Genomic DNA, 17138 nt, shown 5'->3' with positions numbered 1-17138 from the left:
CTCCAGACCCTTGATCATTTTAGTCACCCTCCTCTAGGCATGTGAACGCACTACTTCGAATCCAAGTCTCCAGGGCAGTAGAAAACAAACCTGCTCCCTCTTCCTTATGGCATCAGTTTTTAACATCAGTAGAAATAGCTAATATTAACATAAATCGCTCGAGGGGATGTCAAGAAGCGGCCTGAGGTAACTCTAACTGAAAGGCCGTTCATGGCGAGAGAGAGGGCTGCTTCCTTCCTGCCTTGCTTGTACCGGGGATTGAGGCGCGCGACGCTGCCCTAGTGGGCAAAAAGGGCGCGAGGAAGCGGCTGAGGGGGCACGAGCCATGGCCTCCGTCAGGGCGCCGCACTCCTTCCCTCCCTCTCTTTCTCTCTCTCTCCCTCAGGTGGATGGGATGGAGGGCACAAAATGGCGCTGCTCCCTCCCCCTCCCAATGGCCCGGGCTCTGAGGCAACCCCACGCCCCCTGTCAGGGACAGACAGGGAGGGAGAGCCAGGCAGCGAGCGGTGTGCCCGCCCTCGCTATTAGCAGCCATGACACTCTGCTCTATCTCCCCCACTCTGTTTCCTCCTCCTCCCCCTTGGGGCCCACAGCCGCCGCTGCGTCCCCGGCCTGGCGTGGGCTGCCCAGCCGGCCTGGAGGTGGCAGTGGCGGCGGCGGCGGCCTTTGGGCCCAGCCTCCCGCCGCGGGGCGTGTGCCTCGGCTCTCCTCCTCCCCAGCAGGTGGCACCGGGCGCCCAGTCACCACCACCGCCGCCTCCTCCTCCTCCTCCCCATTGATTCGCCTCCCTCTTCCTCCCGCCCCCTTCCTCCCTTCCTTCCCTCTCTCTCCTTCAGAGGAGGAGGAGGCGGAGGGGACGGCAGCCCCTCTCCAAAGTTTGGAGCTGGATGCGGGCGACGCGGGGAGGCGAGGCGAGGGAAAGTCCGCCGCCAACTTGTCCCGCTTGGCCCTCCTTCCTCCTTCCTTTCTGCCCATTACAGAGACGGACCTTGGTCTCTCTCTGGCGGCTGGACCCTCCTTCCTCCTCTTTTCTCCTTCCTCCTCCTCGTCGCACTTGATTCCTCCTGCCTTTCTTCTTCCTCCTCCTCCTTCCTGCTCGCACTATGGAGTTTACTGAGAGGAAAAGAAGCAGGAAATCCCAAAGCTTTAAACTGATAAATCAAGGTAAGGAAAAAGGGGAAAAAAGGGGGGGAAGGGAGAAAGAGAGACTGGGAGAGAGGAAGGGAGGTCGTCGTCTGTGTGACATTTCCTTTTTGTCTCTGGGAAATAAAACAAGGAAGACTTCTAGATACAGAGAGTTTGGCAACCAGGATGTGTGACCCTTCTACACCTGAATAAAATCCCACAATATCTGCTTTTAACTGGGATATATGGCAGTGTGGACTCAGATAACCCAGTTCAAAGCAGATTTTGTGGGATTTTCTGCCTTGATATTCTGGGTGGAAGGGCCCTATGTGTCCTTCCTTTCAGTCTCATTAGGATTATTTTAACTATTTAATAATCTTGGAAGCGGTGTTTTTGCGTGTTTTTATTTATTCAGAATCGGCACTTTTTTCTCAGGGAGCCAAGACATCAAATGTGAAAGTTAGGTGGCACTTCCTGGTCAATGCAATTTTCAAGAAGAGGCGAATCAGGAAATCAGCCAGACAATGATATTTATGGCCCTTCCACACAGCCATATAACCCAGAATATCAAGGCAGATAATCCACAATATGTATTTATTTATTTACGACATTTCTATGCCGGCCTTCTCATCCCGAAGGGGACTCAAAGCAGCTTACAAGATATATATCCGTACAATATGTTATATTATTAGCCTAGTACAGTGATGGGCAACCTTTTGAGCTTGGTGTGTTAAAATCTGCCAAAAACCTGACCATAACTTGGGTGGAGTGTCAACTTCGAGAAAAAAAACCCCATAACTTTGCAATATTTATAGTTTAAATAAGAAAAATGTATATTCCATGCTGAGTTATGGAGTGAACAATGCTCAAACATGCAGATGTTAAATTTGTAGAGCCTTTTACAAATTTAAGGATGGAATTCAATTGGCCCTTATAAGGTGTACTTCTCTATATGCGGCCGCATGTGGCTGCGTGTCATGAAAAATAGCCATGCGTGTCAGTGCTGACACACGTGTCATAGGTTCACCATCACGGGCCTAGTACAATATCAGTATTAACTATGGAGCCCCCGGTGGCGCAGTGGGTTAAACCCCTGTGCCGACAGGACTGAAGACCGACAGGTCGCAGGTTCAAATCCGGGGAGAGGCGGATGAGCTCCCTCTATCAGCTCCAGCTCCTCATGCGAGGACATGAGAGAAGCCTCCCACAAGGATGATAAAAACATCAAATCATCCATGCGTCCCCTGGGCAACGTCCTTGCAGACAGCCAATTCTCTCACACCAGAAGCGACTTGCTCCTGACACGACAAAAAAAAGTACTAAATATTACTATATTGTACTATACCATTATATTGTAATATTATTAGTAATATTACATGTAATACCGTATATACTCGAGTATAAGCCGACCCAAATATAAGCCGAGGCACCTAATTTTACCACAAAAAACTGGGAAAACATATTGACTTGAGTATAAGCCAAAGGTGGGAAATACAGCAGCTACTGGTAAATTCCAAAATAAAAATAGATTCCAATACTATCTCATTAACTGAGGCATCAGTAGGTTAAATGTTGGGTTGTTGTAGGTTTTTTCGGGCTATATGGCCATGATCTAGAGCAGGGGATCCACAAACGTTTTACCAGAGGGCCAGGTCATAGTCCCTCAAACTGTTGGAGGGCCGGATTATAATTTGAAAAAAAATATATGAATGAATTCCTATGCAAAGTGCATGTATCTTATTTGTAGTGCAAAAACACTTTAGAACAATACAATAATTAAAATGAAAAACAATTTTAACAAATATAAACTTATTAGTATTTTATTGGGAAGTGTTGGCCTGCTTTTGGCTGATGAGGTAGGGTTGTTGTTGCTTTGTGCTTTCAAGTCGTTTCAGACTTAGGTTGACCCTGAGCGAGGGCCAGGTAAATGACCTTGGAGGGCCACATTCGGCGCCCGGGCCGTAGTTTGAGGACCCCTGTTCTAGAGGCATTCTCTCCTGACGTTTAGCCTGCATCTATGGTTAAATGTTTTTGAATATTTACATAAAACTGTAATTTAAGATAAGACTGTCCGACTCTGATTAAACCATGATACCAACCTTTTTCAGTGTAAATGTTTGCACATCCTTTCAGTAATAAAAGAGTAAAATAATAAATGTAATAATAATAGAGCAAAGTAATAGAAATGTAATAATAACAGTAATAATAGAGTAAGATAATAAATGCAATAATAACAGCAATAATAAAGTAAAATAAAAAATGTAATAATAATAGAGTAAAATAATAATAATAATAGAATTAAATAATAAATAATCTTGACTCGAGTATAAGCCGAATGGGACTTTTTCAGCCTAAAAAAGGGTTGAAAAACTAGGCTTATACTTGAGTATATACTTTATTTTATTTATTTTATTATTTATTTAATTATTTTATTTAGTACATTTCTATACCGCCCCTCTCAGCCTTTCGGCGACTCGAGGCGGTTTACAAGGCAAGAATTCAATGCCACCAAGGACACAATTGCAATATACAATATTAAAACATCAGCAACAATAAAATCAAACATTATAATGAAGCATACTTCAATCGATATTCATTAAAACATTGACCAGTTCCGCCATATATTTATTCCGTTATTATATCTGTTATATAAATATATAATTATAATATCATATTATTAGTAGTATTATATTGTATTACATTATAATATCTGCTTTGAACTGGATTATCTGAGCCCACACTGCCAGATAATCCAGTTCAATGTGGATTTTATACAGCTGTGTGAAAGGGGCCTTAGAGAGAGAGAGAGGAGCCCCTTTTGGGGTTAATGGTTGGATTTCTACAGCTGTGTGAAAGGGGCCTTAGAGAGAGAGAGAGGAGCCCCTTTTGGGGTTAATGGTTGGATTTCTGTGGGCAACTATGGCCCCTTCTACACTGCCATGTAATCCACATTATCAAAACAAATAATAGGTATTATTTTCTTTTAACTAAATTCTGTTAATCCACACTGGCATATGTTGTTCATTCGTTCAGTCGTCTCCGACTCTTCGTGACCTCATGGACCAGCCTACGCCAGAGCTCCCTGTCGGCCGTTACCACCCCCAGCTCCCTCAAGGTCAGTCCAGTCACTTCAAGGATGCCATCCATCCATCTTGCCCTTGGTCGGCCCCTCTTCCTTTTGCCTTCCACTTTCCCCAGCATAATTGTCTTCTCTAGGCTTTCCTGTCTCCTCATGATGTGGCCAAAGTACTTCAACTTTGTCTCTAGTATCTTTCCCTCCAGTGAGCAGTCGGGCTTTATTTCCTGGAGGATGGACTGGTTGGATCTTCTCGCAGTCCAAGGGACTCTCAGCACTTTCCTCCAACACCACAGCTCAAAAGCATCGATCTTCCTTCGCTCAGCCTTCCCTAAGGTCCAGCTCTCACATCCGTAGGTTACTACAGGGAATACCATGGCTTTGACTAGGCGGATCTTTGTTGCCAGTCTGATGTCTCTACTCTTCACTATTTTATCGAGACTGGACATTGCTCTCCTCCCAAGAAGTAAGCGTCTTCTGATTTCCTGGCTACAGTCTGCATCTGCAGTAATCTTTGCACCTAGAAATACAAAGTCTGTCACGGCCTCCACGGTTTCTCCCTCTATTTTCCAGTTGTCAATCATTCTCGTTGCCATAATCTTGGTTTTTTTGACGTTTAGCTGCAACCCGGCTTTTGCGCTTTCTTCTTTCACCTTGATTAGAAGGCTCCTCAGCTCCTCCTCGCTTTCGGCCATCAGGGTGGTGTCATCTGCATATCTGAGGTTGTTAATGTTTCTTCCAGCAATTTTCACCCCAGCTTTGCATTCATCCAGCCCCGCACATCGCATGATGTGTTCTGCATACAAGTTAAAAAGGTTGGGTGAGAGTATGCAGCCTTGCCGTACGCCTTTCCCAATCTTGAACCAGTCTGTTGTTCCGTGGTCAGTTCTGACTGTTGCTACTTGGTCCTTGTACAGATTCCTCAGGAGAGAGACAAGGTGGCTTGGGATGCCCATCCCACCAAGAACTTGCCACAATTTATTATGATCCACACAGTCAAAGGCTTTAGAATAGTCAATGAAGCAGAAGTAGATGTTTTTCTGAAACTCCCTGCCTTTCTCCATTATCCAGCGGATATTGGCAATCTGGTCTCTCGTTCCTCTGCCTTTTCTAAACCCAGCTTGAACATCTGGCAACTCTCGCTCCATGTATTGCTGGAGTCTTCCTTGCAGGATCTTGAGCATTACCTTACTGGCATGAGAAATAAGGGCCACTGTACGGAAGTTTGAGCAGTCTTTCGCATTTCCCTTTTTTGGTATGGGGATATAAGTTGATTTTTTCCAGTCTGATGGCCATTCTTGTGTTTTCCATATTTGCTGGCAAATGGCATGCATCACCTTGACAGCATCATCTTTTAAGATTTTAAACAGTTCAGCTGGGATCCCGTCGTCTCCTGCTGCCTTGTTGTTAGCAATGCTTCTTAAGGCCCATTCAACCTCACTCCTCAGGATGTCTGGTTCTAATTCATTCACCACACCGTCAAAGCTATCCTCGATATTGTTATCCTTCCTATACAGATCTTCTGTATAGTCTCGCCACCTTCTCTTGATCTCTTCGGCTTCTGTTAGGTCCCTGCCATCTTTGTTTCTTATCATACCAATTTTTGCCTGAAATTTACCTCCAATGTTTCTAATTTTCTGGAAGAGGTCTCTTGTCCTTCCTATTCTGTTGTCTTCTTCCACTTCCATGCATTGCTTATTTAAAAATAGTTCCTTATCTCTTCTGGCTAACCTCTGGAATTGCGCATTTAACTGGGCATATCTCCCCTTATCCCTGTTTCCTTTTGCTTTCCTCCTTTCTTGGGCTACTTCCAGTGTCTCAGCAGACAACCATTTTGCCTTCTTGGTTTTCTTTTTCTTTGGGACGTACTTTGTTGCCGCCTCCTGAACAATGTCGCGGACTTCTGTCCATAGTTCTTCTGGGACTCTGTTTACTAAATCTAGTCCTTCAAATCTGTTCTTCACTTCCACTGTATATTCGCTAGGAATGTTAGTGAGATCATATCTAACTGGTCTGTGTATTTTCCCTGATCTCTTTAGTTTTATTCTAAATTGGGCAATAAGAAGTTCGTGATCTGAGCTACAGTCAGCCCCAGGTCTTGTTTTCACCGACTGGATGGATGTCCGCCACCTTTGGCTGCAAAGGATGTAGTCAATCTGATTTCGGTGTTGACCATCTGGTGAGGTCCATGTATAAAGCCGTCTTTTAGGTTGTTGGAAGAGAGTATTCGTTATACACAGCGAGTTTTCCTGGCAGAATTCTATCAGCCTGCGTCCCGCTTCATTTTGTTCTCCCAGACCATGCTTGCCTGTGATCCCAGTTGTCATTTGACTTCCCACCTTGGCATTCCAGTCTCCTGTAATGAAAATAATGTCTCTTTTGGTGTATTATCCAGTAGTTCCTGCAGATCCTCATAGAACTGATCTACTTCTGCTTCTTCAGCAGCTGTGGTTGGGGCGTATATTTGGATCACTGTGATGTTGAAAGGCTTTCCTTGCACTCGAATTGAGATCATTCTGTCATTTTTTGGGTTGTATCCAAGCACCGCTTTAGCGAATTTCTTATTAATTATGAAGGCTACTCCATTTCTTCGATGTTCCTCTTGTCCGCAGTAGTAGATCTGGTGGTCATCTGATGTGAAGTGGCCCATTCCAGTCCATTTCAGTTCGCTGACCCCCAGAATGTCTATCTTTAGTCTTGACATCTCACCAATAACAACATCCAATTTGCCCTGGCTCATAGATCTTACATTCCAGGTTCCTATGGTGTGTTGATCTTTAGAGCATCGGATTCGTCGTTCGCCTCCAGTACCGTCGGCCGCTAGCCTTCCTTTCGGCTTTGAGCTAGCTGCGTCATCACATCTGGGGCTAGTTGAACTTATCCTCTGCTCCTCCCCAGTAGCATTTTGGCCATCTTCCGACCTGGGAGTCCCATCTTCCAATGGCATACCGACATATCTCTGGTTGTACTGGTCCATTTAGTTTTCTTGGCAAGGATACTGGGGTGGTTTGCCGTTGCCTTCCCCAGGGATCACGCTTGGTCTGACCTCTCTGCCACGACCGTCCCGTCTTGGGTGGCCCTTCACGGTTTCGCTCATGACATCATTGAGGTGCTCAAGCTCCAGCGCCCCGACAAGGCGGTGATCCTTTGCTGCATATAATCCAGTTCAAATCAGATAATCTGGATTTTCCATGGCAGTGTAGAAGGGGCCCATATCAAGATTTGTACCTTTACGAATTGACAGTGTTTCAGGTCTGTGTTTCAAGGGAAAGCTTCCTAGAGGTTGTGTTCAGCCTAAGCATCCACAACACAGCTGATAAACTATACACCAGCAAAGGGAATTGTTGGCCTGCAACTTGTGCTTTTCCTCCTTGTGTGTTTGCGTGAGCTCCTCAGAAGAGAAATGGTCTTCAAACAGAAGAAGTATCTCAGATGGTATAAAATGTATCCTCTCCATTTCATCTGGGGTATATATAGTTTCCTGGTGTTGCATAACAGGTGTTCTACTTGGGAGGTTGTTTCTCTATTTTAAATTTACTTTAAAACATGGCTGGATAAGATCTTTAAGATTGCACAGAAATATCTCCGGGTACTGCGTATGTGCTCGGCATGATAAGTTCAAGGCAGGTAATTTTGAGTATAATGCCATTATGGCTATTAGGTTCCGCATTAAATAATTAAGAAATCCCTTCCTTACTTGTCTTTTCTAGGAAATCTGGATATAAGGTTTCCAAGATCAAAATAAGAGGGGTTGTTGTTAAGGAGGAAAAAGTGACTTCAATGGTTTTGTAAGGTTTTTTTTTTTTTTTTTAGTTTTAGGTTTGTGTTTGCAATATGATTCCTTAATTGTTAGACACTAAATAAGTGAAGACTGCAATTATAAATGGCTACACACTTAACTGAAAATGCAACTGTAAACTGTTTTGGAACTTTTTTCCTCCAACTTAAGTAACAGAATATAAATGTAAATTTAGCATATGTAAGATAGCTAAGTGCTAGTACAATTTTTCCATAAGATAACATTTGACAAGATAAGTTCTCAGTAATAAATGTAAATGTACAATATGTCCGGTGTTCAAATGAAATTATTTGACTTAAGTATAGTAATTGGTTTAGCCTCTAATTCTTCTGAATACTCTTTTTGTTTTCTCCTATTAAGAAAACTGTACACAAAGCAATTTCTAAAATTATAGAGTTTTAGCCATTTCTGTGCTGCTGTGTTTTTTTTTGTTTTTTTTTTTGTTTTTGCTGTTTGTATGGCATCTTATTTCCTGCAATGTGTCTTAATGGGTGTTTCCCTAGTGATAGGCCTGCTCCTTCAAGTTTGGATCATAACATCAGTATCACAAACTACTCCTGTTTGCTGCCATGGAACTGATATGCACTTCACGGGTCCTGGACTCTAGAGTATCTTGAAGTAGGAAAAGAATGGAAGGCACTAATTTACACATTATTAACTTAAATTCTGTAAAGTTTAATATATTTACACATCTGCAACTTTAAACCTTCCCCCTATATTAAGCAGTTTATTATTGATGCTTTGTTCAGTAAAATAAATAAATATGACTAATTTAGAACTTAGTGGATAATAACCTAATAACCTAAATTGAGGTAGCTATTTTGGAGGTGTGCTCGGCCTTATGAATCCTCTCCTACGTTGTATCCTGCATTAAGCTCAACAGGAAAGATTCTTCAGAACATGTTAATTTGTAGCAATACCACAAGTAGAAAGTATGAGGAAAAAATGACAAAACTGGTTGCCGCAGCAAAAAAAATTAGTGTATCTCCATGTCATAAATTTCCTGTGAACCTTCCCATTAGTGACGGTGCTGAGTTTTGCTTGTTGATATTGTCTGTCAAGCACACTTTTTGAGTCATAACACACACCCATAATGTCTTTGGTTGCATTATGTGCTGCATTTTGTCTGGTAGTGGACCTCCTTACGCTTTGAGCTTTTTAATTATCAAAACCTCACCCAAGCACAGCAGACAAAATAGATTAAGCTGTCTGTTGATTTCTGAATCTTTTAAGGAGTAACTAAGTAAACCCAATGAAATTCATGGGATTGTCATGAGGCAACAGGCGACTTGAAAGCACACATAATGTCACTCAGAACCAGTTTTAGGGTGGAATCAAATATTCTGTGAAAGGTTCAGTGCAATACTTTGTCTAGAGGGTGACATTTCCATAGATGTGATAAAAACAGATCTAGGATTCTGTACTTCCTAAACCAAATTTGTTGTTCTTGTGGTCACCTAGATTAAGTTGGAATGCAATTCCCATCAGTCCTAACTAGCACAGCCAGAGGGGAGGAATTGAGAACTACATCTGGGGTCTACATGACTACACTGAATGACATATGTGAACGCCAGCAATTTTGGAAACCATCTGTATATATAAGGTTTCTATAACTAAATGAAAGTGGGAATAGTTGCATCCCTCCAGATGTTTTGGGGCTGCACGTATTCAAATGGTGCCTCTAATATGGCTAGGCTATGCATGATGATAAGTTTCAATGTTGTCTTCCACTAAAAAGAATGTTCTGCTCTTTTTTTCTGCCCCTTCCACTAATTATCTTTTACTTATGTTATGCACTGAGTTCTTCCTCTCAGTCCTATCACTTGAAAGCATGAAGTCACTTCTTGTGCCTCTGACTCAAGCGGACAAGGCTGTGGGGCAATTATTTTAAAAAACCCATAGTTTTTGACATTTCCTCTACTTTTGAATTAGTCATGGTTTACATGGAATTTTTCTCATACTGAATGTATTTTCTGGCATGGGCTTTGAGTGGCACCAAAATACTGAAGATCGTTCATTTATGAATGATTTTTTTATTTGCAGGATTCATCTCTTTTAAGAGCAAGGTTTAAATAAGTGTATCAGTTTCCATAAAGATTCAGTTAAAGTTGATTTGATGAAGCATGTCCGCTTTTAACAGTCTTAAGTTGTTATGTTCCTGTTGATGGTTAGCTTTGTTTTACTTTTATGATTCTAGCCAACATAAATTTAAAATTATAATTTTTGAAAGAAACATTAACAGCCTTAGATATGCAGCTGATACCACTTTAATGGCTGAAAGCAAGGAGGAGCTAAGGAGCTAACCAAGGTGAAATAAGAAAGTGCAAAAGTTGGGTTGTAGTTAAACATAAAAAACCCCAAGATTATGGCAACCAGACTGATTGATAACTGGTAAATAGAGGTTGAAAACATGGAGGCAGTGACAAATTTGTATTTCCAAGCTCCAAGATTACTACAGACTCAGACTGTAGCCAGGAAATCAGAAGATGTTTACTTCTTGGGAGGAGAGCAATGACTAATCTCGATAAAATAGTGAAGAGTAGAGACATCACACTGGCAATCAAGGTCCACATAGTTAAAGCAATTATATTCCCCATAGTAACCTATGGATGCGAGAGCTGGACCATAAGGAAGGCTGAGCAAAGGACGATAGATGCATTTGAACTGTAGTGTTGGAGGAAAATTCTGAGTCTTGGACCCCAAAATATCAAACCAGTCCATACTCTAGGAAATAATGCCCGACTGCTCACTGAAGGGAAGAATATTGGAGGCAAGGATTAAATACTTTGCCCACATAATGAGAAGACAGAAAAGTTTGGAGAACATAATGATGATGGGGAAATGGAAGGAAAAATGAAGAGGGGGTGACCAAGGGCAAGATGGATGGATGGTATCCTTGAAGTAACTGGCTTGACCTTAAAGGAGCTGGGGGTGGCCGACAAAGAGCTCTGGCATGGGCTGGTCCATGAGGTCATGAAGAATTGGAAGCAACTGAACAAATAAACAACAAAAACCAACCTAAAGTTATGAAGTTTCTCTTATGTCTCCTATTGTTTCAGAAGCCAGTGAAATTCCCATAAGAAAAAAGTCAGCACAAAGCAAAAGAAAAGCTATGGTTGTAGGTATGCCCTAAAATACAAGGAAATTTGGACTGTAGATCTATTTTCTAAAACATAGGCACATGGATGGACCTTTGTTGTATTTTAATTCCCACCTGAAGGACCTTATCTCTCTATCTGAACATACCCAATTTTTGCAATCCTTGAGAGAGCCTTCTCAGGATAAGATTTCCTCTTGGAAATCTGTTTCAGATGTGTTTAGTGAGGACAAAAGAAAAGGTCTCCTAAGTGACTGTTTCCGCACTAAAGATTTCCCTCCTATTGGAGGCCAGGTTGACCTCCAGTGTTATTCTTTCTGTCATCAGGCAGTTTAGAGGCTGGAATACACCTCTTCTCTATACTTGGATTGGAACCTAGGCAGGCCTTTAGTTGTTAACTACATGATCCAGAAAAAATCTTTGAAGAGGTTATGCTGTACTATGTCTTCACTATTATGTTTTAAATTCTTCAGTAGTTAAAAGATCACAAGCTGGAGTTATTATGTCCTAACTATATGGGATTCATTTTTTTACAGTTATAACATGACCCCAGTTGTAACATGACCCCAGACTCAATTTTTCAACCAAAAGATTTCTGAGGTACCGCAGATCAGGGAGTTGGGGAATAATATTTGCAGTACTCTCCTAGTCATTGGCCTAGGTAAGCAGTTGTGGCAGGACCCCAAAGAGTCTCTTCAGCTGCCAGTTCTTGACATACTCTGCAGCTGGGAGAGTGCTACAGATGCCATTTCCTAGCACCACAATCTGTAATATCTCAGAATAAAAATTTCCAGAGTGAAATGGTAGGCTTTTCAGGGTTAACATCAGATGTAACTACAATGACAGAGCTTCATTGTTGTAATTATGTTCAACAATGCAGAATCTCAGCCAGTGATTTTGATTGCTTATTCTATTTTCTACTTTACTTTTTTAAAAAACTTTGGGAGAAAGTCTGGAGGTAAAAGAAATAAATAGCCCGCCCACCTCAAGTACTCACATTAGACATACTTGAGTCTTTAGGTTGGGAAGTTGGAATCCTGAGGCGAAAAAGGAAATGTTCATCCACTTGAACTTCCAATCCAAGTATAGAGGTGTTTCCCAGCCTCTGATATTGTAGGCCATTATGGTTCCATGTCATATGACTTGAAGCGGTTTCAGAAGTGAAGGAGGTGTGATTATTTCATTTCCAGATTGGGATGCTAATGAGTATTCTTTGTTGTTGCTCACACTCAATCTACCATTGGATTTTCATTTTCAGGGAAGATTTGCATGAGAAAGAATAGCAAATTTCTAATTTACAATTAGAAAAAGATATTGAAGATAACAGGAAGGACCATTTGCTTCTAAGGGTACAGCCTTTAACTGCAGGTTATGACATCTTTACAACTGGAATCCTATATATCTGACTTACCTGGGTTTGAGCTTATTAAACACAACAAGGTTTCCTTCTCTATGCAGATCAGTTTCACTGAACTCAGAAAAGTAGGCCTCCTATGCAAAGTACTGTACTGCAAATCTGGTTTTGTGGGATTTTGTGTGTGGTAGGTTTCAGTACTATCAAAGTCTATGTTTCACTTCAGTATGATGCAGTATATGGGAAGTGGATTGAATAGTTGCATGATGTTATGTGTATTTGGTGTGGGAGTTAAGATACAAAGGCCCCTCAAGGTGCCCATGTTTTGAAATAGTGCACTGATCTGGTGGAGGAACTTGTACTCTAGAAATCTTTGCTTTCAGGGTATAGCTCCAAATATTACATCTTCTTTAAACTTGAGGTTTTTCTTATGTAAGGAAAAAGTGTGTGCTTGGGTTAAAAAGTCCATTATGTGACTAAACCATAGAGAAGCTGTGCAATTATTGTGTGGTGCATTTAGCTTTCGTTAGAGTAATATGTCTTCTAGTTGAGAGACAACTTTAGATTTATTCAAACTCGTGTCTTGTGTACTGAATTTAGTAGTCATTAATCAATGGAATCTCGGGAGCATAGGCTATTGTTACTTTTTCATATTTTTTAATGGATATTTGTTTTCCATAGTTAAACTTCATTGCCAAGTTTGGCCATCTCTGCTGACTTAGGAAATTCTGGAAATTGTGGTCAGAGTGGAGGTGTCTTGGATCTTTTGACATACACCCCTCCCATAAATTTCTGAATGCCCATATCTAGACACACTCTATTCATTATAATAGCAAGCAAGGGCCATATGACATTTCAAGTAATTAGAAGGAACAGCCAGTTCTCAGAAAATTGGAAGATTCAAATACATGTACACATCGTATTTTAGGCACAACATTTCCCAAAGACTATAATCCTATGCATGCTTACTTGGGACCAGCTCTTTTTTCCTAATGATATCAGGGCAGCCCCCTCCCTCCTAGTGTTTAGAAAGAGAGTCAAAACCAGGCTCTGGGAGCAGGCGTTTGAAAAATACATTAGTGCAGGAATGTTAGTATGGAATATGTACAATTTGACAATGGATTGGCCTTTAGACTACAACTCTGGATGATGTGATTCATTGAAATGTATTTTTATTATGCTTATGTTTTAATTTTTAACTTACATTTTAACTGATGTTGTATGTTTTAAGGCACAGCGGAGGTGCAATTATAAGCCTCCTTGAGTCCCCCTCAGGGTAGAGAAAGGTGGGACATAAATAAGGAAAATAAATGAATAATACAATAGCACTTTAAGCAAATTTGCTTCGAGTTGGGTTGTAAAAACAACTGAGACTGTACTTTTCATATTTTCCATAAATTCATTACTTTTTGAAGGCAATGGAATTCACTTCCCAGTAAATGTGTCCAGAATTACTGTTATGTTTTGGATCCCTGGAAATTAAAATCTGTTGATCATATGGTATATTTCCTGACTGTATCTCAGTTCTTGAAACACTTTAGTTAAGCAAGAAACATATTCAGGGGTAGTCATGTTGGTCTTGTAAAAAATGCAACAAAATCTACAAAACAAGTCTTAATTGGGACAACTAAAATGCACAAAATACATAATACAAGCTTTTGAAGTTTCACAGGGTTCTTTATCAAGCAAAGATGCTAAGAGTCATGCAGGAGAAGAAAAGTGACAATGTCAGAAGCCTACATTTTGTCTCCAGTGTTATTTCTTTTGTCTTGGTCATGTGGGGACTAGGGGCAAGGGTAATAAAATTTCAATTCATTAGCAAGAGGAAAGTAATATCTTTTGAGATCCAGGCAGCTTCTTTCTTAGGCAGAGAATATTGAATTTCACAAGAATTCCCTGCATTATAACATCTGGAAAAACTTTTAGGTGCCATTGTAGTACAAATGAAAGAGTCCTGCTTTTGCTGTTGTTATTCCAGTGTTATGGCAAAGAAGTTGCAGTTGAGAAGAATTACCAAAAGAGTTACTTGCCTCAAGACCTGCCGCTGATGAATTTATTTGAATAATTAACTTTTTCATGTAATCCTTACACTGTCATTATGCTTTTGTTGTTGTTGCTGTGGCCCTATTTTTCCTGTGGAGCCATTCTGCTCTGTTAGCCCAATCTTTTCTGATCACTTATTTGTTTTCCATGGTGTCACGGTTGTGCATCTATTGACTTGATCATTACATCAAAATGCAGGAGTTCTTTTCCTGTGGAAGTTTTATACAAATTGTTCTTACAAAACATGAAGTGTAGAAGTATTTGCATAACATTTTACCCTCATACATATAGACTTCTAGTTCCAGACTGATACTTGAAGTGGGTTAACCCAGCATTGATGTGCTTTGTTAACATGTACTGTTGTTAAATACCTTTTCTTGGTGCATTTGGATTAGGCAACTAAAGTATTGCATGAGTCTTCCAAGGCACAATCCATCAGTTTGCCCAATATTACTAGTCTTGGTGAAGTCGGCAGGAAAGATGCCAAAAAATTAATGTAAAATGTTATATTGTAATCCTGACTTTAACAAGTTTTGGTGTATCACAATTTGAAAAGTGAAAAAGTCAAGGAGAGTAAATAGGAAGAGGTGTTCTCCACCATTTCTTCCACCCTTTAGTTTCTTCTTTAGAGAGGGAATGGGTTTCTGATGACTGGGGTTAAGAAGCTTTCACATAATGCTTTATATATGTTTGCATAGAGCACAAGTAAGCAACTGTAGCCTTACAGAAGCGTTTGGATAACATCACAGTTCATAATCCCTTGCCATTCCCTATGTTGACTGAAGTGGCTGTAAGTCGTAGTCAAGAAGCAATTGGAAGGCCACCGTTGCTCTGTGTACCAGAGAGTGTGAGTTCTCAATAAACTAGGCACATTTTGGGGTTTCAGTAACATACCTCCAATATAAAATACTTGTTCAATAATAGCTCCACGGTATATAACAGATAATACTCCTCAGGCTTCCTAATTTTTAAATCTGGATCAGTTATAGGCCTACAGTAATTGAAAGTACCAGTGGTAGGGTTAGAAACCAACTCTCCAAATATGTTAGATGTTTTTCTATAGATGTCTGTTCTCTAGTGCCTCCATATAAACAAGTTTATTCTTACTTATTCAGTACATTTTTGTAATAAAAAAGCATCTATATTCATTGTCTATATTCAGTTTCATTTGAAAGTGCTATTAATTTCCATTCATCAAGCCTGATATGTTCCCATTAGAATTCATTGGCAGTCTTCCCAGATAAAAGGCCAAAGAGCTAAAAGGTTATTCCTTGCATTTCCCAGTACTTTTATTGTGAGGCAAGTCTCTATTGATCTATAAAGATGGCAAACTCGTCATTTCTGTCAAAACATCAGAAGCATTCTATAAGACAATATCCGAGATAGCTGGCATCTGGTGTAACATTTACGTGGAAATGAACATCGCAAATGAGGCTAGACATAGCTGTTTGCTAAAATGTATACAATGTTTTGGTTAAATGTTTTCAGCATATGTAGAGGGCTTTATTTGTTTTCAGGAAGGGCAGACGCAAGACATGTTTTCTTTAACTGATGTGCTGTGCTTGGAATAAAATACCATATGCATTGGTAGATTAGGAGGTAAAATTGCAGCCAAATATTCAGTGTTCATTTTTTTTCCAGATTGCTTGATTTCTAATTTGCTTCCTTATTTTAATTCCAGACTATCATCATGAGCAATACAAGATTTCTGACTACAGTAATGATGTTAATGGGGAGGCCAAAGAAGTGCAACCATTTTATTTAGGTATGTTTTTGTCTTGATTGATTTCTAAATGCCACATTTGTGGTGGGTGTATGAGAATTACTGCAGACACACAGGAAGTGTTTGCCATTGTTTAATTGGGCTTTTTCCTTCAAAGGTCTTTCTATTTTTCAGATAGTAAGCTATCTTTTATTAACATTGCTCAAAATGTTGTAATTTGAGACATAAATGTTTATTAGCGTCTACACACAGTGCTAATTATCACTCACCCATAGAACCAGATGCTGACTGTGCAGTTTTGCAACTCTGCTCTACCCATTTACATTGCATATTTGCAGGGATGCTTCACTGGCAATAGTTTGTGTAATTGGGGTATTACATCTTTGACATCTGGGTAACAGAAATTCAATTTCCAGGAAGCCACTATTTGTTTGGTTTTGCTTTAGCTGTGGAAGGAATTAATGTGTTGTCTTAATTTAATGTCCCTTCACCTCTGCAAGCATGTCACTTTTCCTAACCGTAGCAAAATTAAATTAAATCAGCTGTCCAAAATGTGCAAGGAATATACTGAAATATTACATTTTGACAAATGAAAACTTGATAGTACTTCATCAGGGCATTACTAATTGTTTTCATTATTGCTCCTGCTATGATTCTGTCCCTTCGTATCTCAGTATTCCTGCCTGCCTCATACTTGCAATATTGTGGAGGAATTCAGAATTACTTCTGGTTATTTTGTCTCCTCAGTTTGAATGATTCAAAAATTCTCCTCTGCAGAAGAACCAGTTATATTAGAGTTTACTGGGATTTAACGATGCCTTGCATTGTATAGATGAATCCTTGCAGAAATAACCAGTATTAATTTGCATTAATTTTAATTCAGGGCTACCATTTGGATTTAAACACACAGATCCAGAACAT

The 17138-nt window shown here is 40.4% G+C and overlaps 1 protein-coding gene across 2 annotated transcripts in view; it reads left to right on the top strand.

The window, feature by feature from the left end:
- The first annotated feature begins 684 nt into the window (after window positions 1-684).
- BEND7 (BEN domain containing 7) overlaps window positions 685-17138 on the top strand; it is a 76724-nt gene continuing 60270 nt past the window's right edge. Inside the window, exons 1-2 of one of the 2 annotated variants that reach the window (XM_060778225.2) lie at window positions 685-1164; window positions 16176-16259. In XM_060778225.2, coding sequence (XP_060634208.2) covers window positions 1104-1164; window positions 16176-16259 — 145 coding nt within the window. In that variant the 5' untranslated portion in view covers window positions 685-1103. The remainder of the gene's footprint in view (window positions 1165-16175; window positions 16260-17138) is intronic. The other variant, XM_060778226.2, reaches the window with a different exon arrangement.

The sequence above is a fragment of the Anolis sagrei genome, chromosome 5 (genome assembly GCF_037176765.1).
Source record: "Anolis sagrei isolate rAnoSag1 chromosome 5, rAnoSag1.mat, whole genome shotgun sequence".
Classification (NCBI taxonomy): domain Eukaryota; kingdom Metazoa; phylum Chordata; class Lepidosauria; order Squamata; family Dactyloidae; genus Anolis; species Anolis sagrei.
Note: the sequence above shows the minus strand (reverse complement) of the source record. Positions and strands in the feature narration are given on the sequence as shown.